The 27,200-nt window shown below is 40.1% G+C and overlaps 1 protein-coding gene across 1 annotated transcript; it reads right to left on the bottom strand.

Annotated features, from left to right (window-relative positions):
• Positions 1-89: 89 nt before the first annotated feature.
• ENTREP1 (endosomal transmembrane epsin interactor 1) lies at positions 90-27,200 on the bottom strand. The gene is given in 12 exon segments (XM_062641032.1): positions 90-1,015; positions 1,017-1,157; positions 2,290-2,576; positions 4,673-4,822; positions 8,487-8,562; positions 9,174-9,303; positions 14,280-14,398; positions 14,518-14,622; positions 15,352-15,480; positions 16,804-16,914; positions 23,977-24,033; positions 26,686-27,200. Coding segments are annotated over 12 exon segments (1,782 nt in total). The 5' UTR covers positions 27,097-27,200; the 3' UTR covers positions 90-949.

Genomic DNA, 27,200 nt, shown 5'->3' with positions numbered 1-27,200 from the left:
CCACCTCCTGACAGGAAAAAGTCACTTGCTATTTATCAAATAGGGTGCTTTTTACACCAGCAGGTATGGTACATATGTCTGTAAGTCAGCACAGTCAGTTGTAAGATCTCAGTTTGTATAATGAATTGTAAATATACTGGTGAAAGGTAATATTGTGATTGCTTGGCCACTGCAAGCCAGAGGGCTCTGGTAGTATATAGGGACCACAATGAAAACACCACCCATTACTGGCCTTTGCTTAGGTGGACACCTGTACATAACCCAAAAAAGGAACATGGATAATTTTGTATATGTTTGATAAATAGCCAGAGGTGTGAATTCATGGGTCACTGGCCTAGTGGTTAAGATTGCCCAAACAATGTTAAGGTGTTACTTAACTGCTGCATATATGCTTCCAGCATGGATGGTAGCTGGTACATAATAAGCACCTCTACTAGGAAGTAAATTGCTATATGCTAAGGAAAACAAAAGAGAAAAAATTTACAAAAATATCAGTGGAGATATGGAAATGCACACCAGATGAACAGGGGCACTGACACTGACCCTGCTCTCCAATGAGATACAAAGTGCACACATGCATTAACTGACCTTGCCCCACCTCAGTAAACCAAGGCATAGGGCTGTTCTGCCATCTCTCTTGTAACCTGAGGTAAAAAAAGCAAATCCATCCTAACTGGTGACAGACTAAAGAGGTGTGACAGAACAGTACTGTACTACAAAAAGACTAGTTGCACCTGAGAGGCCAATACAGGCCTGATTACAATCTGCTTAATAGGCTTTGTAGAACAAGCATCCCCTTAAAAGTCTGAGCGTGGGGGTGTAAAAAGAAAATGGATTATCAACACGCTCTTCCACCCACCTAGTTTGAGAAGGGCAGAGATGATTTTCCTATGTAGCACGTATGTCTGACAGACAGAAGCGCTCTACAGAGGAATAAACATAAACCAGCTCAAAGTACAGTTTCCCTGACAACACCAATAACACTATGAGGCTGTTCACGCTCTGCTTTCCGGATCCCCCTCATCGTTCAGTTCATCTTTATCTGTGGTGAAAGTACTCAGGTCACCACAGCTCTCCAGGTGAAGCAGTCCGGGATGCTGACTGGGAAGTAACGCATGGAGATTCAATGGCATGGCTTGATGAGCAGGTGACAGCATCTTTAAAAGGGGAAAAGAAAAAAAAAAATCAGATCTGTTTTTGGGCTCTTGTTCCATTAAAACGGTTTCCTACCCAACTAGGAAGAGGCTGATTGATTGTTATTCTTTAAAAATAGCAGACAGCCCTACAATCAAAGAAAGCTAAGACTAAAACTACTGTTTGTCAAGGAGGCATGGGAAGAGCGATCCCAATTGGGAAAAGAAGTGAGTGTTGCCTCTTTTTATCTTTAAAGCTGCATGAGAATTATCTCACCCCAAACCATGGTGTGTCAGGTGTCGCTTAATAGGAACCCAAATGTTGCTTCCTGCTGAAGCCACTTGTCTGTAATAACCTTCAGGCCAGGTCTATCAAATCCTCATGAGAAACTTTTTTTTTTTTTTTTCCCAAATGGTTCTTCTGTCAAATTTGATGAGGCTTTTGTTGCCTCTAGGCTGCAGGAGGAAATTTCACTTTATCTGCAGAGTCTAAATTACAGTCTTTAATGTGTTTTATGCAATAACCAAAACCAGTTGTCACAGCAAATCAGTTGTACCTTGCATGAATCAACTCATCTATCCAAATGGTCTCTAAGCCACCAGAACATTTATTTGATAAGGTCTGTAATGTCTGAAACTTCTGAATACTCATTCCATGAATGTAAGCACATATTTTCTACTTTCTGCTTTTCTCCTTCTAGTGTTAGAACTTAATTTTATCCTAGGAGCCAATCATAAAAAAGTTGTTTCTAGGGGGTTGACATAAAAATTTCCTTGTCAACCTCCATTTCTTCCAGTTTATAATAGTAAGTGCTTTATTAACACCTCTTCCCTATATACTGCCACACTCAGTATAAAACACTGTCACATTATTTATAGCTCCTGATTCTACCACAGAAGACCATCTCCTTTAGCTTGTAAGTACACATGTATTCAGTCTTCTGAAAACTGTCCTGACCATGTGCTAGGGAGAGCAAAAGACATCATAGCTGCATAGCCTCTCACAGACTTCCTAAATAAAAATAAAGTACTAAAGGAAGTTAATTGGGTTCAAAAACACTGATACATAAAGCAGAGTGGCAAGCGTAACCCTATACTCACAAATGAAGGCCGACAGGTTTCCACATCGTTTGTTAACTACAAGTGATAAAACTACCTGCTCAAGGAACGTGGCACTGGTGATAGCTTCTGCCATATGTTTCTCATCTGATTTTAAAACAGACTTGATATTTTCCACCAATTCGTGTATGTCAGGGCTCATGCTGCAGGACTGCTCTAGGATCCATGCCACAAGCTGTTTCGTGTCTGTGTAAGACTTGTAGTCTATCAAAGATCTAGGTCTTCCCCTCAAAGGTCTTTCTCTCAAACTGTTCCGCAAGGTGACAGCAGAGAGTGGTGGTTTTACTTCAGTCTGTGTGGCAGCTTCATAGCTGGGCACTGCCTCTGAAGACAAAGACCAAAGAAAGCAAACAATCCACCTGGTTCACAGTACTGTTATTCAGCAACTACCCCCTGAGATTTCAACCCTGGTTCAGCAATGATGTGGTGCACATTGTAACCATGCAAAGCGTAAGAGTCCGGCATGGTTATGGCAGCATGCAAGGCTTGCTCTGTAGTGCATTCACTCTAGAGAAAATGCCTGTAAAATAGAGTCGTACATAGCTATGTTGAGTGTGTACCACATGCCAAAGGGTCTGGAGGGACATTTCTGGGAAAGAAATGTTTGCTAGTTGATGTACATCAATTCCTTTCTCTTTTGCTTCTCTTCTGAACAGACCTGAAATGAGCCTGGAGTGTTAAGGTTGATGCACAGTTATAAAAGCAAGGTAAGCAAAGCTTGAAGGCTTTTATGATCTCTCCTAAACTCTGTAACTTTCAGTTATTACCAGTAAAATGACTACTTACAATATATCTTACTTACAATTTTTATATATATATATATATACAAGGTATATATATATATACAAGATACATATATATACACACAAGGTATATATATATACACACATATAAAAAAATATGTACTTACAAGATAATTGCTTGTCAAGATAGAAAAAGCTAGTAATACTACAAAGTGGACATTTAATTGAGGGGAAAACCAGAAAAAAAAAACAAATAAAACAAAACAAAACAAAAACAACAAAATAAACCATAGCCAAAGACAGCACCCAAAAGCCTTGAAAAGAAAAAAAAAAACAACAAACAAAACCAATCAAACAACAACAACAAAAAAACAACCAACAGAACACTGAAACTCCAAAACAAATACCTTGCAAGGACTAAACTAGGGCCAAGACAGAATCTGTTCCACTGTCTTTGTTCCAAATAAAAATCCAATGCCTTTGAGCCAAAAATCATCATCATTTTGGCCCCATTAAAAAGAAAAAAAAAAGTAAATATACCCACATAGAGGTTGTTCAAGAAGCACTTTAATGTTGGCTTTATGCCTAACTCAGCAATACCAGGCAGAGATGCAAAACTTGCCAGCAAGAAGAGCCCTAACTAACTTGAAGCAACTTCCTTTGTTCTGTTGCAGCTGAGTTCCCTTTCTGCAGCAATCATATATTTAACTCTCAGGTCCAGTGCTGAACAGACCTAGCCTCAGTTACACTGAGCCTAAGGAACCCAAATACTTCTGACTGATGGAATCTCTCAACAGTAAAAATGCTCTGCTCCACTTTCACAACTGTGACACAGCAATGGCTCTGTGTCATGCAACTACTGCTTCAGCAGCAGATTCTGCAGAATGCTGTGGTGTAAGCTGATAGGAGGAAAAGAATAGCACATGATACATCAGAGACATAAAAACACTCCACAGATTAGTAAGTGTAATCTGGGTAAGTATGTGCCCAATATTTAACATAAATGGTTGTCACTAATGTGTCTCCTCTCTGCTTACATTTTGTGAGTGCTAATATGCAGCCACTATCAGGATTCCAGTATCCTTTAATAAAAAACTGCAAGACTCTTGACAAGTGGATTTTTAAGACTCAGCAGAATCAATGACTCTGCAGTCACACTAGCAGCTTTCCCATAGCAACTGAATTGGATGACTGACACAAACGTAGCTGCAACAGACTTCATCAGCTTTCCACTGTGTTTTTTCTGTATTGAGGGTTTTGGGAGTTTTTGATGCTATGAGGAATGAGAAAAGGTATGCAAATTTATAGGCTGGTACCAACTACCCAAGCTAATGTTGCTTAAAATTGCTTACTCTGACAACTCTTGAAGGCTTTTAGATGCCAGTGTATGAATACACTGAGAAATCCTATGTGCTCCCTCCCCCTCATCTTCCACCATGCCTCCCACCTCCCCAGGCTGACAATGCCTGCTACAGACCCTGTTCCTAGATGTGAAAGCCTGAAGAGCGACAAGACTAAGGTGCTGGTTGAAGAATATTTGGCATCTGCTGCAATGTAGGTACTCTGTTAGGAGACAGTAGCTGATTTCTGCACGTACGAGGTTCAAGGTGCTAGCCTTCTGACAAATGGTCTTTTAAGCACCGATTACGTAAGCACTGATAGAGAAAATCGAGTCACCTTGGAGCAACCGACAGTACAGCAGAGAGTCACTGTTGGACCGTTTCATCAAAGGATTGAAGGCTCTTCCGCCGGCTCTGTCTGCGAGCACCCAGCTTGCATTTGAAGGGGAACGGCTCACTCTGCTGGAAGGCTCAGGCATTTCTTCACCTGAGTAACCGGGAATTATAAAGATGAAGGAAAATCATTTAGAATAAAGCAGATCTGTAAAAGCCATTATTAGAAATTACTACTGATTTTTTTTTTCTCCTCCATAAATGTGTAACGATTTAACACAAAAGTTTAAAGGTGCATGTATGTGCACATATACCCGCACTCGCCAGTAACACTGGTCTAAAGCCTGCTTAAACCCTGTAGAAACCTGTTCAGTCTCAGCTACGGCAGCTGCAGTAGCAAAAAAATGCAGCTTTGCCTAGTAATGACCTCATCTTAAACTATCTGATCAAAGGGAGCTATAGCTTTCTTTGACAGAAAACCAAACCCCACAGAGGCCGAATCCTCCTGCAGATCAGCTGTCATACCAAGATAGGGCAGCATATAGTCAGAGGTCAGTTACCATTTGTAGTTAGGTAGCTCAAAGATCACTCACCAATCCATAGAAGGGAATCAAAGACCCTTTTCATGAGATTCTTTAGTAAAAGTTTTTCCTGAATTCCTGTGATATGTTTCATTTTTCAGGGTAGGGTTATGTGCTGCAATTCCTACAGCTGCCTTTTAGTGAAAAAGGACAAGATGAAGGTATGTGTTTCTCAACAAGCTTGGTTCTTTACCTTCATCTGACAGCACCTGGCATATTATAGAAAACAACATTCTTGCTCATGCAAGACCAAAAAAACAAATTAATATACACAGCCTTCAGAACATGGCAAATGTTTGTGCTGCAACTGTAATGGAAATGTGTCAGAACATTCAAGAAAATTAAGGCTTGGATGACATGTATTTGTTGAACATAGCACCTTATCTCCTACTGAAATGCAATCTAGAATCTTTAAAGAGAACAGTGACAGAACCTATATAAAGCAGATACCAGCCTAGAAAGTCAGGAGGTAGGAGCCAGGAACCAAGCATGGCAAACCAAAAATCAGTCAGGATTAAAGAATCCATCATCAGCATAAAATTTTAACACCAGTGGAGCTGTGCCAGCAGTCAGTCTTTGAGGTACAGTGCTGCTGGTACTCTGGAGAAGTTGGAGTTTCTTAACTACTAAACAGATGGAGTAATCAATTTCATGATCTTTTGATAATTCTCCATTCATATTAATGTTTCAGATGTCAGAGAGATAACTGACTTAAGCTGCTGCATACTGGACGTGTGCATACCTAGTATGTGAAGATACACAGCAGCTGCCAATAATAAGCTATCTGTAGAACACTGCATGTCTTCCTACTTACAGTCACCAGGGAAAGTCCGATTTCGCTTTACAGGAGTGCTTTTTAAGTCAGTAAAACCATTTTAGCTGGCTTAAAGAAGCTTACATCTCCTGCAGCCAGCAGGCAGGACTCCCCGAGTTCTGCTGGCAGACAGTAGTGCGTAGCTTCAACTTCTGTCGGGAGCTACACTTAGTCAGTCCTGATGATGCCAAGAGGATCATGGCATCATACACAAATGCCCTGGCATGACAGACTATCAGCATAAACTGAAAGTTCAGCTTTTATTTATAGACTGTCACTCTACATCAGCTGAGACAGCCCATGGAGTTACCCTGACACAATTCCAACACGTCCCCTCATTTTGAATTTTCCTCCTGCTGAGGTCTAACCCCAGTAGGCTGTTAAGCCCCACACAGCTGCTCACTCACTCCCCCTCTGGTGGGAAGGGGGAAGAATTGGAAGGGCAAAAGTGGAAGAGATAAAGAGTTTGGGGGAGTGCAGAGGGCAGACACCGAAGCACCACCAACAAAACAAACCAAAGAAAAACCAAGTGGTGCATAAGCAGTAGCTCACCATCAGCTGACTGATGTCCCTGAGCAATGGCAAACTGGAAAACTGCCATGTGGCATGGGGCATCCTTTTGCTCAGTTGGGATCTGCTGTCCCAGCTGTGCCCCATCCCAACATCTTGCTCAGCCCCAGCCTACACACTGCAGGGGTGAAGGGGCAAAGTAAGAGATGGAGCAATCCTCATTGCCGTGCAAGTACTGCTTAGCAACAGCTAAAACACTGGTGTGTTGTGAGCACCATTTTGGTCGGAAATCCAAATCAGCACCATATATGCTGCTATGAAGAAAATGAACTGCATCTCAGCAAGGCCCAGTATACCCCCCTAAACACGACTAAAGGATGAGATACTGCTCAGCATATTTCCTTTTCTTAAATTCATTGCTCTTAGGAAACCTTGGCTTCTAGAAGAGGCAATGTTAATATTCTTTATTAAGATTACTAGCCTTTTAATTTGGAGGAAAAGAAGAAAAAGGAGAGAGAAAAAGAAAGAGCAGGAGAGGAGGGTATAATTTATCACATGTGCTCAGGTCTGCTTACTTGCAAAGGTAAGTTTTTAAATATAAAGAACACCTCAAACAGTACCTCAGCATAAGTTTGGTGGTGGTGTTTGCTTTTGTGTTTTCACTTTTGGTTTGTGGGTTTGGGTTTGGGTGGGTTTTTTTCCTGCCTCTCCTTCACAACATCTTGCATTTTTTACAGTATTGTTTTCCTATTTTCCATTCTCATAACTTTAAGCAGTCACCATGCAGCCTTATGTTTGATATCCCATTTTTGTTTGCGCTCAAAGTGCCCAGAGACAGCAACAGCAGTTTTATTAATGACTCTTGAGAATTAAACTTTTTGCTACAACTCTTGTGAATTTTTTCTGGTTATCACAACTGATACGGTATCAGAAGCATCCAAGTGCTTGTTTTCAGAAATCTCAGGTAGACTGCCAGAGTGTAAGGGAACTTAGAAGGACTTGTTATTTGTTTGAAATATTACTTACTGTAAATTTTTTTCCTGCTGCCACTTGGCAGGGACAATTCAGCTGATGAACTTCACACCAAGGTTTTCCTATAGCTTGAGAAGTAAGTTGGCAGAAGAGAAGCCACAGTCAAATAAAAGATTTGTGGCTCCCCCGCCAGCCCAACTGTGTTTACTCTCTATATGCTTGAGCTGTGAATGTTGTGCAGATAGGCAGGCACATAGCCATCTGCTGCACAAAATATTCTCGCCCATAATGGCAAGTTCAAGTGAAAAGTGGAACAGTTGCAAAACTTGCCTGTGACTTACCTGGGAGCTGATAACATTTAGGTGCAAGTGTGTATCACAACAAAGATTAGGCTGAAAACAACTTGGAACCATTTCCATTCATTTTCTAAAACAATACTGAGCAAAGCTGGATGTGGTATCTACACGTAGTCTAGCTAATGTCCTGTAAGTATGCATGAACTATGTATTAATTAATTCTTCTGGTGCAAGGTGCATAATAGAGTAATTCCTGCATTTAGCTCAACACAGTCTAGCTTTATTTTATCATTTTCCTGTTTTCATCAGCAACAAACTGTCAACAGACACCATCAGTACTCAAAACAAATTGAAGCACTGGAGCTGAGCGTTCTTTCCTACAGCACATGGACTTATGAGTCAGTGGCCATCTTGCAGATTCTTAAAAAGGAAATATATCTTTGTTTCCGTATCTTAAAAACAAACAACTTTTTACATATTTTAATCATTAATTGCTGTCCTACTGCACAAAACAATTATGATTCTGTAGCTCTCTGGCTTGCAGTATTGTAGCTGTCTTTCAAAGAAGTAATAATGCTGCTGCTACATTAAGTCATCTGGGCTGGGTAGAACTGTCAAATACAAATTCTAAAGTACAGTTTTTACCTTGAGAAGCCTCCCTGTCACTCACTTCCTCCGGATCACCAGCAACTTCCATGACATGTATTTGGAGTGCACTTTCCTGGAATAAAATAGAAAGGTTCAAAAAATCACAAGCCACCATCTTTTTTCTGGTACTAAGACCTGCAACATCCACTTTACAAAAGTGAACACGTCTGCTTAACTGCACAGTGACTATGTCATATATATTTAATCCCACTCCAAAAACAAGGCTAGTGAGTATCTAAAATTAGTGTTCATCATCCAGGTCAGCCAATTCTATCCTGCTGAGTATTTTCATTTTCTGTGAAAAAGCACCTGTCTCCTGAAAACACCAGTGAAAAGGCATCAGTGAGCATAGCAAAACCCTGACCCAGACCCACATGGGAGGGAAGTAAAGGAAGAAGGCAGCACAAGTGTCCTCTAGAATAACCAGCAACAGATGTGCCCAACAGCACATTCTGCTCTTTTTCCAATGTGTGGACAGAGTTTTCCAACTGGGGAACTTTTGCATTCTAAAGGTGGTTTATTAAAGTCTTCAGTAAAATTTACAGCAAGCCACATTAGTAAACACACATGTTCTCCTGCTATTCTGAAATTTAGAGATACTGGACTTATGTTTACCATACCTCAGTGCAACTTCACCTCTGTAGTGGAAGTACAAGCTACACTTTAAACTCCTGTGGGCCATACCTGCTCAGAGCTGTTCTCGCTCTGCACAGCTTCATAAGGAGGAGGTGGCTCCAGAGGACAGAACACTTCAATGCCCTTGATTCGTGACCCATAAATATGGGGCAATGGAATCACATCAGAGCCAAGCATCCTGCAAAAAACAACACCAAGCAACTCCTTCAGTATGGCCACAAAAGATTATCTGCTACCAAAGTCCACTGGCTTTCCTGTGCCAGCTCATATTTTGGGATTTTTCCAATGTTTTCATCAGAACTTCAAACATCTTTGGGCAGTGCAGCATCCAGGAACCCATTTCAATTTTAGTTCTCAGAGATGCAGTTTTGTTTCAAGAGATTCAAATACAGGTGGTTACTTAAAATGCAGCAACCTGCTCTAATTTTTGTGAGCTACCAAATTCTGAATTATAACTGAAATTCAAGAGACTTCTAATCTCATGTTAAATGTTCAGATACAGCTGCATAGAATAAGGCAAACTCAAACTAAAGGCTGTTTTTGCGATGATGCTCAACTAAAATTTGCATAAGCTAAATGTACCTCATGGTTAACTTTACTTCTCAGTTTTCCAAGAGTTCTATGAAACCTGGAATGCAGCAGGTATCTTGAAGACCTTTTGCTATATCATCTTACTCTTAGGAGGTAGCTCAGAGAAGGAAGAAATCAGCACAGCGCCTGGAGAAACTTTTCGGCAAATGCCAATTTTGATAACGTAAGTTTACATTACACTGTTAACACTGGAACAAAGTGTGGTGGTTGACAGCAGAGCTACCAAGGGGACCTTCCCCATACATTCTTCAGAGAAGTCTGTGACCCAAAGTATCTCAATTCTTCTCTGCATTTTATTCTATTCTAAATTTCTGATTTGGTACTGAGAAGTGACCTCAAGCAACACACAGAAGTCCACATTTTGCCCTCTGGACCTATGTCAGACTTGCAGCTATCTCTTGCAGCTAGTGGATGCAACCTCTCTACAAAGAAATGTTACACACGAGCAAGTCCTTCCTCCCGGAGTTTAGGGCTTCTCAGGACACTGATGGAAGGAAAAACGATGACTATGAAAATGAGTTTCTTAAAAGGTGAAGGGAAAGGGCAAAGTGAATGGCTGCTTACAGAGAAAAAGAATAAAGCTTCCAAAAAAAGAAATGGGAGCACTTTTGTGAAAAGGTCCTGGCAAAATAATGGGGGTAATGCATAGAGAAATTTGAGGAAAAGAAAGGAAATGTTTTCATAACTAGTCATTGGGTGTTTTAATCTTAAAAATGGGGGAAATACAAAATGCTACAATAGTTTTTAATCTCATTCTATTTCCTCTGTTCCTTAAAGCTTCAGAATAATTTTGGAGTACGATGAACATCGATGCTCTGTTGTCACTACTTCACGTTTTTCTAGTACATTCATGCTGAGCTTACATTCTGTGTAGGCCATAAAATTACATACTTCTTAACCCTTAGTTTTGTTTTTAAACATGTCTGATCTGGCCTTCCCAGCTGTCACACCTTGAAAACTGATCTTGCATCCAAGAATTATATCATGTTACAACTTTTTATAGAACATGCAACTAGAAAAGCATTCCCTTAAGTCGCGTAATATAAAAGTAATTTCCAGGATGTGTACATTTGTCAGTCTGTTCTTTAGCTCTTCATTTCCACTCTCCCTTTTTATGTAAGAAAGTCGATTCCTGCGTAAAGCCTGCAGCTCTTTGAAGTGATGATACAGGAAGGTAGGGAAGAGTCTATTGCCCAGAGACTGTTCCAGACCATGCGAAGGCTCTGTACCACTGCTAGTAAGCAGGACACTGAAGGGGGAAGGCACATCCTTAGTGACCTCTTGAGCACCTTCTGCGTTCATGCCTCAGTGGAACAGCAGAATCAAGGTTTTGTCCTCCCGAAAACTTTAGTGTTGCGGTAGCAGGAATATGTTCAATGGTTAAGAAACAACTTTCAGCAGCATATGGGTGCAATTTGAGACACATACTGAATCTGAGAATACACAACTTGGATAAAGAGAGTCGCATTTTGGCAAATGTCTCTAGTCCCCAAATGGTACTTTATACTGGACGGGGGTAGATTTCTAGACTCCAGGTGACTGGATTGCTCCCCAATATGGATCACCTCTTCCCTTAAACTCACATGCCTTATGACATTTTGTATTTTATTCTTCACATGGGAACTCAGCTGTAACTCCCAATGTTGTACCAGTCCTGAAAAACAACTTTATTGTCACTTCCTTATTTATGAAATAACAAGATAAGAGGTAGAAGTTGACCAGACATTTGTAAAGCTGTTTTGTTTTGTCTACTACTAAATAAGATAAATATAGAAGTTTTCCCATGAACAAATGAACAAGCCAATTAATTGGTTTTGCAGCATCTCGGGCTCTGTGATTTAAAGGATGGAGAACAGCTACATGTTCCAGATATGTTCTTGGCACATGTTTTGATCACTGCAGTGTTCCCTTTGTCAAAGGAATGTAACTGGTTTAGAGTCACCCCAGGTGAAGATTGCAGGTGGTGGTTCACTATCCTGGGTGCAGTTTCTTTCACCCCTCTTTCCCACAAAGGTTTTGGATTGGAGTCCATGGGATGTCACCATTGAAAGCCAGGTCACAAGTGCAACACGGTGCTCAAGGTAGAGTCTGGGTGGGGAGGTAGAAGTGTGAGATGACGCGGCTGAGTAAGAGAAGGCCGGGTCCCATCCCATCCCATCCACTCTGCTGGATCCAGACTAGAGTGAGTCATATTCCCCCATTTGCCAAGAACGGAAATTGACTCTTGTCTGTTGTTTTCATTTCTGCGCTGCTGCATAACTACCCTGAGCACCTTGAAAAAAGTAGCCTGACTTCAGAAAGAAGTCACCATCACTTACATGTTATTATCAACAAGTTTTAGTGCAGTCATAAGCAAAGTAGCTATCCAATATTAGACCGCAGAAGCCTTAAATAACTGTTCAGCAGCCCTTACTGTGCTGAAAATAGACAAAGAGAAATAGTGTTGCTGGGAAGGAGATAACCATCTAGAATGACATGCCAGATAAAGAACAAAAGTCCCATTTTAAAGCAGGGAAACTGTGACAAACATATTTCAATAAATACCTATATTCAAAGGGATCAATTGTCTTGGTTTAAGCCCAGCTGGTAACTCAGAATCACGCAGCCGCTCGCTTGCTCCCACCCCTTTCCTTCCCCACTCCCAGAAGGATGGGGAGGAGAATCGAAAGAATGTAACTCCCACAGGCTAAGAACAGTCCAGTAACTAAGGTATAACACAAATCACTGCTGCTGCCACCAGTAATAATAATGATAAGGGAAATAACAAGGGAAGAGAATACAACCGCTCACCACCCACTGACAGATACCCAGCCAGACCCGAGCAGTGATCTAGCCCTTCCGGGTAACTCCCCCCAGTTCATACAGTGGGCATGACGTGCTGTGGTATGGAATACCTCTTTGGCTAGTTTGGGTCAGGTGTCCTGTCTCTGCTTCCTCCCAGCTTCCCCTCCTCCCTGGCAGAGCATGAGACTCACAAAGCCCTTGGTCAGAGTAAACATTACTGAGCAACAACTGAAAACATTGGTGTTATCAGCGTTGTTCCCAGGCTGAAAAATCAAAAACAGCTCTGCACCAGCTACTAAGAAGGAGAAAAATGGCTGCTACTGCTGAACCCAGGATATCATTACACACAGACACACCATTCTCGTTGGATAACTAGGTTCAACCAAGACTTGCATTGATGATTTTTAGTAATGTTTGGAAATCAACCCCAGTCTTTGGTGTTTTAGATGATTTAGATGATTCCTGTGAAAGGGACTTTTTCTAGGTAATTCCAAGATCTGTAATTACCTCTACAAGGGCCACAGAGTCTTCAAAGTCATGCATGCCATTTCTGATGAAACTGAAATAAACTAAACAGTTTTGAATACTGCAAAAAGCAGGATTTTTAAAGAAGAGCAGAGCAATACGGTCTGCCTCAGTATCATGATGTTCTATGTATAAACATTGTGTGCTCACAACAGAATAATGCAGCCTCATTTGAGTCATAAGCGAACAAAAAAGCTAAACTGTAAGTTACTGGGAAGAGTGCAAATCCACCTGTAGAATGAACAATAACAACATCCAGAAGTCATCACCAAACTGCAAGTAATATAGATACTAGTAAGTCCCAGTACAGCAAAATAATGGAGTTGATGCCTAATTGACAAGCTACATGATTTTTAGCCGTACTGTTCTTCAAAACAAAACAAACAACCCCCCTGCCAAATTTACATTTTAATTTTTTATCAGACTAACTATACTGAAGACGGCATCCTTCTGCAACATGAAGACTTTCTGCGTGTTTTCTTACTCATGGGAAAATTTATACAGCTATTATTTTAACCTCCTCCCAATACTTGTTGCCTTTGTAGTCATGAACTGAAGAAAAAAAAAAAAGCAGCAGAGGGATGTAGGGGACAAGTAGAGATTACCATGATTTGTGACTATCCTTTTCAATATGTAAACTCATCCTCCTTGTGCACTCTCACTCCTCCTCCATTCCACAGCTGCCACTGTGAAGGAGCCCTGCAGTAACACCAGGTACAAACCCTGCCTCACAGTTCAAAGCTGAGAACCAAGATAAGGGTAGTGATTACCCATCCTGGCAGTACCATCAAAACATACCCTGCAATCAGCCCTAATTGCCAAAGAGTGAGAAGGAGAATCACTGTGGCAAGAAGGTCTGTGGGGGATCAGGCTGCCATTCAGGGGTCTCTCACACAAGCCTTGCCAAGAGATTGCTCTTGGCTTTCTATCACTGCATTGACAGCATCATAAAAGCTTTCAGCCATGTCAAATCATGGTATTTGTCTTACCAAGAAGCAGTTCCTACAGAATCTAAAGTGAAAACCACAAAATTATGCCCTTCAACAATGCTGTATTTATACTGCCTCTTAAAAAGCTTTTCCTTCCCCCTGTCTACAAAGTCACCAGCCTTTATCAGTAAATAACAGAGAAAATGGTCTTGAGAAAAATAAAAAAAATAAACAAAACAAAACAAAAAAGAACAAACAAACAAAAAAACCCCACCAGATTATGCAATATTCCCAAAGACACTAAAAGAAAGGAAGAGAGGCTTACCTCCAAGTCACTCGTGGAGTAAAAGAATTGAAAGTTGAAAAATAGGAGGGAGGTGGCACAGGTGGGACAAAATCATCAAGATCCAAAGTGTGATCTTGGTCTTCAGCCTGAGATTCACCCTAATCAAATGAAACTTCTGTTAAAAACCTTCTGAGACACAAAAACTTGCTGAACTGTGTAATTCAGTAATGCTGTTAGTACTGCTGTTTATAGCAGACAACACCTTGTCCCTACTTACTATGCAGGATCTTGTTGCAAAATTCTGTAAGCAACGCAGGGTAGCCGCTACCAAGCAAACTGTGATGGTGAAAGCATTCAGGGCACAAAGAGCAGAGACAACTTTCTGAAGAACATGAAGATTATGGGTATTAAAAGATTAAATCAAGATATTTGTAAAAGTACTAAGTATAATAAGCCAAGACAAAAACACACAGAGAAAACACAAAGGTAATCATGACAATTACTTCTTAGGAACATATATGATGAAGCCTTCAGGACAGGTAGTTTCCAAGGTGGGAGAAATTTGCAAAAGCTTGTTTTGTCCTATTGTATCCTAACAGAGAGATCCAGAAATGTTTACCACTCAGATGTGATTTATAGTCCATCTATTAATCAATAATTACAACCTTCCTCTTAACCTTTCTGTGGGAAATCCAGTGGTGAGATAATTGCTATTAAAGAACTGTCAAAGTACTTTTATTTTTAAGAGGATGCTGTTTGGAAGTTGTATTTTAACAGTGTGTAAGCCAAGAAAAGCTGAGACTATCAAAAGACCAGTGAAGGCATCAAATTTACACCATAATTACTCATACAATCTTGTCTGAAGTCAACTGTAGTTTTGGTTGCATAAAACACAGAAAGGACAAGAACTGTACATTGTATTAGCAATGCACTGGTCAAAACCTATAGATGAGGAAAAAAAACCTGTTGCATGTTAAAGAGCTTCTGACTGGTCTGGAAGACCAGAAAAATAACAGAATTTCTCTTAGTAAACACTGCAGTAACCTCAGCAAAGCACAGTTGTGAAAGCGGGGATACTATCAAAGCAGTCATGTTAGTGTGTGTTGGGTACCTTGAGAAGAAGGTGAGAAGCACTGCATGACTTCAGGTGGTATAACGTCAGCACAGCCTCTTCTTCTGTGCATTTAGTGAGATGAAATTCTTCACAGCAAAAACAAATCTTTTTTTCACCCATATCCACCTTTGAAAACATGAAACTCCACTTTTTAATTTATAGTGTTTTATGCAACATTTTTACCTGTACAATACAGAGCCCATGTGTTAAACTATACCTCTGACTTCAATACAAGCTTGCAGAACTTCCATATGCTGAGAATTCACACATAATAAAGCTATATTATGCAGACTTCTTATTTGAATAGAAGCATTACTGATAAGCTCAAGACATGTAACTACAACTCAATCAAAGCTGCACTGCTTACTAAGCACTTTTAATATCCATGCTCCTTCAAACACACAGCAGTTTGGAAATTCCTTCTTTGACTGATGTCTAAGCCACTGTATAGGGAGTGATTCACAAGTGTATTTTGCATCTCTGCAGATAGAATGAAACCTACAACTATCATTTCAACCCAGGCAAATCAGTAATAGTTTTATCTGTACACCACTATTATTTGTAACGTCCAAATGAATGTTGTCATCTTAGTTTTCAAGCAGAAATTCAGTGTTTCTGTATCTAGATGTAACTGGCTCAAACTGTCAAAACTGTCAAACTCAGGAGAGTCACAGTGTTAGAGACCTTTCACCTGCATAAACCACTCTACAGAATAATTTATGATTTCAGGAATGCCTTTCAGCTGTACCCTATACTTCCAGCATCAGAGGGCTCCAAAATTCCTGAAACATTTTCATCACCTTTTCTGGATTAACAGTAACAGTTCTCAACTCTACTTTCTTACATTGATACTGAGCGAATCAAGCACTTGCAATCTTGGACTCTCACTTCAATACACCTACTGGCATGGTGAGGAACCAACAATAGCTTTCCTGAAGTAATAAATGAATGAAAACTAATATTCAAAAATCTTTCCATTAACCTTATAGTCCTTCAAACCTTTACACACAATCATCTTTATCACCAAGTAACCCTGCATCTTTCAGTTTTAATTATTTCACAAATTCTGGTTCCTACACATTCTTCTACTTCTCATGATACTCACACAAGAAATATCTTTTGCATTCTGTCCTTTCTTTTGCAGATTGCTTCTTCCCCAAATAGAAGCATTATGAAAAGCTAGTGTGATTTGATCTACTTATTTTTTTCTTCATAGTTCTTGCTGTAAGGTAGTAACAGTAATTGACCTCACCAAGTGAGGCAAACCAGGAAAAAAAACAAATGCACACAGAGATTATATTGACTGAGCTACTCGTAGGTAGCTCATCAGTACCTATTCATGTTTTTTTCAAGAGTTTATCTTTTTTATGTTACGATAAAAATCCTTTATGCTTGTCTTAAATGACTATGATATTAAAGAAATAAATGTAAATCAGTATGGCTGCTCACCAAATCGCATCTGGGTACACTGGACACAAACCGAATGCCTTGATACCCTAAGATAAATCCAGACAGGCTCAGCAGAACACACGTAACAGACAGCGCAACAAATAGGTTATCCTGTAACAGCAAAACATAGTTAACAGCAGCAGAACAGGATCACAAACCTAGCTCAAGGGAGCCTCTGGCAGTGCAAATTTCACTCCCAAATTGAAGCTGGGAACAACACTACTTTTCAAAACTTTGTGTGACTTCAGTGCCCCAGGGTGTCTTATCTTAACCCAGTAGATGATTACTGCAAACACCTGTGTCTTCTCTCTCTCCTTATTCTGCCCTAATAAAAACAGTAAGTGCAGTAATAAAATACATTGAATCATAGAATCAACTAGATAGGAAAAGACCTTTAAAATCATCAAGCCCAGTCATTACACATGCAACTATTGAAAAGTACCTAAATGTTCTTCTGGAGTGTGAAGTATGTCTTGGAAGCCATCCAGCTTCCACTGTATGTCATATCCTTGCGATGAGTTTACCTCTCAACACATTCAGATCAGTAAGAAACATCTTAAGAGGATATTCATTATGCATAGGATTTCCAAAACTATTTTGCAGCACATATAAATAAAAAATATTTGTCCCAGTACAGTGAGGACAGAGACACTTAAAAGACCTTGGTTATGTTATTTTATTTTCCTCTGGCTACTAAAACCACTGTCAGAGTACTGTAAGACTACTATTTTAGAGACAAATAAAAATAGCAAATTCCTCTCCTGACATGTTTAAATTTTAAGCACCTAATACCGCAAAACAAACATCTGGTCTTTAATTAAAAAAAAAAAAAATCCTAGTTAATAACAGTCTGCTCACTTAGCTGGCTTTTTGTCAAAATGGCCTAAATTTAAAATGCAGGAGGTGACAAAAATCTGAGGAAGAAAAGAAACTCATGAGGGACACCGGCTCAGCTCTGCTCCAACTAGCTTTACAGTGGATCCAGCAATAAGAACTTCCTAAACATGCACAAAGTCAGAAATTGCTTTCCAAATTAGCTGACGTATCATGGCTAACTACCTAGGAAGCCAGACCAAAAATAAATCAGAGCTGTTGCATGAATTATGATCCTGTTTACTCAGGTTCAGGGAAAAATAATCACCCCTGAATGGACAAGAGCCAATGAGCATTACTGTGCAAGCTCATTCCTTAAATTACAACATCTCATTACTAGCAGGCTTTCCAGAATTTTGACCATAACATTACCACATTAGGTGGGTTTTAACCTCAAAAAAATCCCAATAATTAAAGTTGCTATTAGTACTTCTCTGAAGAGGATAGGGACTATTTTGCATTTGATATACTAAGAACAATCAATAATAAGAGGAACAGTATTTTCTCCTGGCTTTGTAAGTGTAAAATGACAGATAAGAGGATTTTAATGTTAGTAAGCACTTCGAGTGCCATTTGTTTTTCTGTACACAGAATTTGATCTTTTTCTTTTTATATTAACTCCATGCTCAGTACTCAGATGAATCTGAGTAAAAAACACATTTGAAAAGCACATTTCTTGTGCTTTAATCTAAACTATCTCAGTTACCCTTTTCATTAAAATTACACTGAGAAAAATAAATTGATAGACACAGGTATTTCATACAAAGAAAGCTTTTTGCCTGTGTTCAACACAGGGCACTGTCAAGTGGAAATTAGCCAGGTTTACAAGTGAAATAGAAACTGTTCCAACATAAAACATCTTTATAGAATAAATCGTAAGAAATGATATTAAGGAAAAAAAAGAAGTACATTTGTCCTTTTTCCACTGATGAAGAAATAGAGGTCCTTGGAGGTCCTGAGCAAAGAAGTTACTTGGCCAGTGGAATAAGTCAAGAAAGACTTAAAAAAAAAAAAAAAAAATACACACACACAAAAATAACAAACCAAAAAAACCCAAACCGAAATAATTCACATATAAGTTTCTCCTTTGATACAGAAGGTGCAATAGCAACAATCCAGTGTACAAGTACATAAAAAGTTGTTATAAAATCCTGACTCCTTATGTAATGGTCTACAAAATCTTGAATAAAAATAACAGATTTTTCTAAATAAACATGTTAAAATTAAAGACAATGGAAGAAATTTATCATTATTTTTAATATGCAAAGGAAGGATTATAATTTCTACATTTATGTTCTAATAAATTCTACCATTTTACCAAAAATGTAATCTTGATTTGGTTTTTATTATATGTATAGTCTATTTTTGACTGCATAACCAACTATTCAGACAATCCCATTAAAAAGGCAAAGCTAAAAATAATTCTTCTACATACAATCTAAAACACTAGCATGACCTGAACCATAAAATATACACTACATATCCAACAGTGGACAAGAGAATATATTATATTTTAATGCCAAGAGAAAAAAATCCTTTTTCTCTCTGGTCCATCTGATCAGTATTTTCACAGAATCATTGAGGTTGGAAGGGACCTCTTGAGACCATCTACTCCAACTCCGTACTCAAACAGGGTTGTCTACAGCAGGCTGCCGAAGACCATGTCCAGTTGGTTTTGAGTATCTCTACAGATGGATACTCCACAAACTGTCTGGGTCACCTACACCAGTTTTTGCCTGTCTTCACAGTAAAAAAGTTGGGGTTTTGTGTTCACATGGAATTTCCTATTTTTTTTCAGTTGTTTTTATAGCCTCCTATCCTGTCAGTGGGCACTACTGGAAAAAGTCTACTCCTTTTTTTTTCATTTCTTCTCAACAGCTGTTTACAGAGATGGAGAAGATTCCCCCTAAGCCTTCTCTTCTCCAGGGTGAACATCCCCAACTCCTTCAGCCTCTCCCCAGATGAGAGATTCTCCAGCCCTTTCATTATCTTGTTGGCCCTTCACTGGACTTGTTCCAGTGCGTCCATATCTCTCTTGTAGTGAGGTGCCCAGAGCTGGACACCGCACTCCTAGTGTGGCCTCACTGGTGCAGCAGGCAGGGGAAGGATCACTGCCCTCAGCCTGCTGGCAAGTCTTCTACTAGTACCGCCAAGGACACCATTAGCTTTCCCTGTCAGAATAGTACTTTGATGTCTCACAGATTCATACAATCATTTAGTTTTGAAAAGATCTTTAAGATCGTCAAGTCCAATCAACAACCTAGCACTGTGAAGTCCACCACTAAACCATGGTCAGCTTGTTGGCCACCAAGATCCACATGTTCTTTTCTGCAGAGCTGCTTTCCAGCAAGTTGTTCTCAAGTGTGTACCAGGGTAATTTCCCTGCACTGGCAGGACTTTGCATTTCCCCTTGCCAAGCTTCATGAGATTTCTTTCAGCCCATTTATCCAGCCTATCCAGGTCCCTCTGAAAGGCAACATTTTACTCAGTTTTGTATCACTGTGAATTTTCTGAATTTGTGAATTTGCACTCTGTCCCATTGTATAGACTATTCATTAAGATATTAAGTAGTATGAGTCCCAGTATCCACCCTTAGGGCACAAAACCCTCTACTGACCTCTGGCTAGACTTTCTGCCACTGATCAAAACCTTCTGGGCCCAGTTGTTCAGCCAGTTTTCAATCCACCTCACTGTCTACTCATCTAACATGTACCCTGTTAGCTTATTTTACAAGCTATATTGCCCTGCAGATGCAAATTTAAACATCTCTTCCATCACTACTCACCTACAATAAAACCAGGTGTTGCACTTTATCTCAGTGAAAGAAGATCCCACCCACAGGTAAACTAAGACAGAAGTACTCCTCAATTTGTAATAAACAGGCAAAGACAAACATACTATTTTAAAAGCCAAACAGAGGTAACTACTAACTGCAGTGACAAAAATGGAAACAACTCAAATTATGGCTATAGTTTGGCTCACAGCCATCATCTTCTGAGCATTAGATGCACATGAACTGTGAACAGCTGCAGAAAGTCTTGAGGAACATTTATATGAAATAAACTATAGGAAAGCAAAGTGAATTCTAATGTCAGATACAGTATTTATGTCTTGCATGGATGATCTCTTCCAGGTAAAAAACCATTATACACTTTGAGGACTCTGCAGCAGCATAAACTTGCATGCTAAGGTTCTGACCCTGTCACAAACAGCCTACCCATTCATTTTGCATGGGTAGACTGCTTGTTGTCCTGCTGCTGCTGTTGAAGCTGATATCTAATGCCAGAGAGGAACTGCTTTCACTTTAACATGCATAAACAGAGGAGTGATGCCCAAGCAGTCACTTCAATAAATGGAAGAAAAAACATTTGCTTCATCATCATCAACTCATATCTGTTTACATCCTATGTGTATACTTGCCTTCTAGGAAAAGGCAAGTCAATGCATCAATTTTCCATATATACAGCAGCAAGCATTACTTCAGCATTAATTATGGCACATTACTAATCTTCTATCAGTTGTGAGTGCTATTTATTGTACCATATGAAGACCTGAACTACAACTGTCAACAACAAAAAAACCAACACAAAACTAAAACACAAACTATTTCATTTAATTAAAAAGTCACATACTTTTAAAGACTACATTAAAACACACCATATGAATGAGAGAAGCTTTTTCAGCATAAAAATCAATGATTAAAAAAACAGAAGAGAACTGACTTCAACCTGATTATAGAGGTTAAAAACCTCTCTAAAGGCTTTTCACAGTCTCACACTTAAAAGCATATTTCTTTTTATTTACTTAGACTGACTTTAAAACCTTTGCATGAACACCATTTGTTGACTTAATAGTGAAGTCCTGCATGTGAGCCAAGATGTTAAAATTGAGATATTTTACTTCTAAAAATCCAGACAAACAGGCACTGCTACAGTAATTCTCACCAAAGCCAGATGACTTTGCTTATTATGATGCACATGGATAGGGCAAGATTTTATTTTGGGTTTGTTTTTGTTGTTTTTTTTTTGCAGGGTTAGGGTCATGGTATGCAGCTTTTGTTCACAGTGCTTTATATTGCTACTAGCAGGGCTAAGATTTAAGAATGTCACTTCACTAGCACCAGTATTTTGGCCTAAACATTAAATTTTAGTTAAATTGATGCAAATTAGTCGAGGTGCAGATATCAAGAAGGCCATAGCTAGCCCTGAAAATCTTTATTTTAAAGCTGCTGGAACATATTTTTCTTCTGATGAAATTCTCCAATTAAATAAAAGATACACTATAAATTTATTCTTCAAAAGTTTCCAAGGTTTTACATAAACACTGGAAATCCATAAACTTCTGTTTTCCAACAAAGAGCTGTATTTTTTTTGTCATAAGAGCTAAAATACTAACACTTTTTGAATTTTACAGTTTTAGTTTTAGTTACAAATGTCATAACTATAAGCCACAGCTGTATAAGGAGTCTTACGGCTAATGTATTTAGGAAACTTGCTTTTACAACTCATACAACTCCTTATAATTCCCAAGAGAAAATGTTCAAGTTACTAAAGGGCAGTTATATTAGAAATTTAGCCCAAAATAAATACACTTCAGAAGCTAATAACGTGTCCTTGATACACTGTAGCTAGTTTAATGCATGATTTCTTTCATCTCATGAAATGTTCAATGCTAATTTCCTTTTTTGCACATATAATAGCGTATTTCAGTTGCAAGGGGCCTATAACAATTAGTTATTGGACAACTAGTCCAACTGCCTGACCAATTCAGGGCTGACCAAAAGTTAAAGCATGCTGTTAAGGCCTTGTCCAAATGCCTCTTAAACACTCACAGGCTTGGGGCATCAACTGCCTCTCTAGGAAGCCTGTTCCAGGGTTTGACCACACTCTTGGTAAATAAATATTTTACAGTGTCAAGTGCGATCTAATCTGGCTTCCAAAACACCTAAAACACACAAAAAAAAACCCCAAACATATAAATAAATACAGCTTCATAGACTCATATAACCACGGAATAACTGTGGCTGCAAGAGAGCTCAGGAGGAAAACTCTATCCTCCTGCTCAAAGCAAGGTCAGCTATGAGATCAAAGCAGAGCTGCTCAGGGCTTTAATCAGTCTCATCTCAAACTTGCCCATCTGCTGCAGGACATCACAGGGCAATCTGCTCCAGCCTTCGAATGTCCTAAAGATCATTTGATATAAAGGAAAGGATCAGGAAGAGTTTGGTGCTTTCATATTTAAGTAAAAGTAGGAAGGGCCCATAAACTTCATACAAAGGAGAATATGAAAATCTGAAGGAGCAACAACAGGCAAAAGGGAACTATGTCAACAATATGCTGTAGAAACAGCACAGAACACAGGCAATATAGAAACAAGGAGCAGTGTGCAAGCCTCAGGCATTTTGAAACAGATGGCATTTACATTTATTTTCAGGAAAATATGGTCGTTCCAGATTGGGAGCCACAGACACCAAGCTCTTCTTTCTATCCAAAGAACCAGTAAAAAATTTGCTTTGCTCTGCCTGTGCTAACCAATGCACCACTGAGAAACAGCAATTCATCCACAGCTCACACATCTGATCCTTGGTACTCCTCACTGATTACCATGTGGATCCTGAGGAAGTACTGCATAAAAATAAAACAACTGCTTTGGGCTGGTAAACATCTTCAGAAGTGATGGGGGGGGGGGGGGGGGCAATAAATCTGCTTCAAAACATTTTATTTTTCATCCCAACTCTGAGATATAGAGAGCCATGCAGCTTCTGATTTCACTTACAGGTGGAAACAGCTTGCATAGTCCACACATTAGTTTACTTTTCTCAGAGCGAGGTAACACCAACTGTATTTGAAACAGTAACTAACAAAACCAAAACCTGGATACTTTCTGTAAGATGGCAATGTTTAGGTTAGCTCTTAAACCTGCTGTGGAGCACTAAACCAATACAACTAGGCTAAGTTTTAAAACCAATTCCCCTCTTTAAGCTTAAGCGACACTGCCTTAGAGAGCTACTTTATGCTAAACTAGTATTTTCTTATACCTACACAAGCACAAAAAATTGCTCTGTAAAGAACATTAACATTTCTTCCAGACGTGGTCCACTCTTGCCCTTAATGGGGACTCCATGATTGCAGGAAATAATATGGCCTTTCAAGGTTTTGACTCTTCTTTCAATAATTATGATTCAACAGTTTTAAAAAAGAGACTCAGCAGTATAGTCTGTCTTTTCAAGGAGAAGCAAATGATTATTTTTATAATCATCTTCTCATAGTTTCCTTAAAACAAGTTCTAATCCATACTTACCAAATGCACTATCGGTCTCTTCCATGTTGTTAGGCCTAAGATTCCAGACAAGATTACCTACAACGTAAAAAAAAAAAAAAAAAAAAAAAGAAGTAGCATCACCAAGAAGTGAACAACTGTTCACAAAATGCTGTTTACGTGGTATTTATCACTGCTCTGGTGAGGTGTACTTTGGAACACTGCAACACTGGGAAGATGTGAAGATGCACTTTAAAGCAGAGGGGTTCTTCACTCCTAACAGCATCCTGTGAAATAACACAAATCTTAATTTTTTTATTTTCTTTCTGTTTTTTTTCTTTTTCTTCTTTTCTTTTTTGCTTTTTTTTTTTCCCCCCTCCCAGAAAATGTCCATGGGGACAAGAAGTTATGCCGGCAACAATGACCTCCACAATTGCCTAAAAAATTACTTCCAGCCAACTGAGTACTTCTTTTCTGCAACCTGGCTAAGCAAATCTAAAAACTGGCTGTTTCTTCTCCCTTGGTCACCACTGCGTGACTTCAGAGGCTGTTCCTGTCTCTTACTTTGTGCTGACTCTGGCCCCCTCCTGACCATTTTGGTGAACTAATTTCCAGAGCAGGAACCCTACCAAAATTGACAGACAAGCACCAAAACCATGTCCCTGAATTGACTTGCTATTTAGTTAGATGAATGCCAGTATTGGCACTAGGAAGGAGAAGTAAAAGCACCGCCTTCTGCTGGAGTAGTTGTTAGATCAAACTTGTCAAATCACCGAACTGAACCCTATGACTCTTTACCTTAGAGGGCAAAACAATTATGGAAGGAGAAATAATTGGTGTAGAACTGAAGCAAACAGTGTACCCAAACACTTTCTCACAGTAAGGATGGTAACCCTTATAAAGAAAGGCAAATCAGTTTTTCAGCAGGTCTCACAAATAAGCAGGTACACTTTAAATCTATGGGACTTTGTGACTAAAACAATCCATGCCAAATTCCCACCTAAAAAGAAATAAGAAGACTAGATAAAACAGTTAATTACCCATTAGAATTTTTGATAAGTTCCTTCTGTAACTTCATTCACTTGCCATGATCAATCTAAGCTAGTGTAATGTGCATATATGACCTGGCCTAAACACATACTGATATCATCAGTAGTGTTGCAAAACCACATACATAATTCTACAGTTTCATAACAAATTAATTTTGAATTTTTTGAGTGCAAAATAGTCACATGATTTTATTACAAAGCACATCAATACTGATGTGAATTGCTGTTTTGTCTTAAGAACATGACTTATTTCATTATATTTGTTAAAGCTTTAAGATGTGAAAAGGAAGTGTTTTCTGAGGTTAAAATTTTCCATTCTGCACTTAACCAGTGCACCATAACCAGCATGTTGCATCTGAGAAAAAAAAATATCCAAAACAAACAAAACCGGCACATCCTCAATTCCAGCTTGTAACTGCCTCCGTCTTCTCAGGTTGCTTCTGCGCTAAAAGTTTCACTCACACTGTACACCCAAAAGGCATTTTTGGTAACTTTTCCAAATGAGCATACTATTGTGTCAGAGCTAGCATTAAAAACGTAAACACCTCCTTCATTATTAATGAAAACAGATACTTCTATTTTACACATGACATTTTAAAACATTTCAAAAGCACAAGCATGGTTCTTTGTGCAGGACTCAAAGAAAATCCATAGCTTACACACATTTAAACTTGTTTTAATCTAAGGGAAGAAGAAGAAGATGAAAAACCGTAGGAGACACACAAACACACACATTTGAACGATCTGTGTTCACCTTTCCTTCCCATCCCTGTCCCCTCTCCTCCCCCGGTGCAGGCTGTCTATACTTTCAGGTATGAGAATCACATTATACACATGAATAGCAACCACCTGATCCCTAATCACAGATCATTGAGCACTTTTGCATTGGTTGTGAACAACACTAGAAACACAATTTAAAAGTTCAAACTGAGGGACAGGCTGATGCTGCTCCCACGAGCAGCAGGAGCAGAGCATGTGAAACACAGAACGACTTGCCCCCATTCAAGGGCCCTCAAACTGAGAACAACCTATCCAATTATCTCTTACTCATATTAACTTCTGCTTACTTCTGCTGGCTTTTGCAATTCTAACGACTATATATTCTGTATTTACAAATGTGTGGTTTAAAGCAGGGCCCAACAGGAGATGGAATAACTTTTCTCACATCTCTTTACACAACTGTTACAAGCCCACCCCTGCTGGTGAGCTTTTTTTTTGGTTTTGTCTGTTTTTTTTTGTTTCTGTGTTCGGGTTTTTTTTTTTTTTTGTTTTGTGTGTGTGTGTGTGTGTGCGTTGGCTTTTGTTTTCTTTTTCAGCAACACTGCTATTTTAGCTCTCTCTCACTAGAGTAAGGGCATACAACGCACGAAAGTGATATGCAACCTCTACATACACCACAACTTGAGAAAATCCTGTTTCTGATTGAGTGTAATAATTAAGTTGTCGCTAGCTGAGCTGTTGGGATCATGCTCTCACGCTGGTAAAACTGTTAGCACAAGCATAACTGCTCGTGATTTCCAGGTGGGAGAAAGCCGGCGCTCTGCTCCACAGGAGCTCTCGGGAGCACGCGTTCCCAGTGACAGGCGGCAGCTCCGCCTCGGAGGTCCCGCGCACTCCGAGCCCCACGCCGGCACGGCCCGCGAGGGTGTCCCAGCGCCGGGCGGCCGGCGGCATCGACTCGGACTTCGCGACGGCGACTTACCGAAGATCCAACCCAGAAGGGACAGGCTTTCTTCACCTGCTGGGAGCCGCTCAGCGACTGGGCTACGAAGTTCAGAGCCACCAGAGCGCAGCCCAGGACGACCTGCAGCAGCCCGAGCCACAGCAGCGGTCGCGGCGGCGACGGCAAGTTGACGCCCGCGGCCGACGCGACGGAGTGGGCTGCCGGGCGAGGGTTGCGGTGTGGCGACAGGCTGGGGCGGCAGCCGCGGGAGCGAGAAGGCGGCAGCGGCAGGTCGGCGGCCGCGGCGGACAGCGAGCCTGCCGCCGTGCCGGCTGCGGCCGTCTGGGATAGAGGGGCGAGCCCCGGGACGGGGCAGCAGGGGCCCGGCAGCGACATGGAGGTAGCGGCGGCTCCCTGCGGGCGGCCGCTACGCACGCTGGGCCAGGTCATGTTGGGCCGGGTCGTGCCGGACCGGGCGGGGCCCCGCCGCTGCCGCTCCTGTGGCAGCGCACCCGGGCGCAGACTCCCTGTGGCGCTGCTCTCCCCTTGCCTGC

This window comes from Pezoporus occidentalis, unplaced genomic scaffold, assembly GCF_034315485.1.
Source record: "Pezoporus occidentalis ecotype Australia unplaced genomic scaffold, CSIRO_AGI_Poc_V1 ctg117, whole genome shotgun sequence".
NCBI classification, from domain to species: Eukaryota; Metazoa; Chordata; class Aves; order Psittaciformes; family Psittacidae; genus Pezoporus; species Pezoporus occidentalis.
The sequence above is the reverse complement of the archived record's forward strand: the minus strand, read 5'-3'. Positions and strand labels throughout refer to the sequence as shown.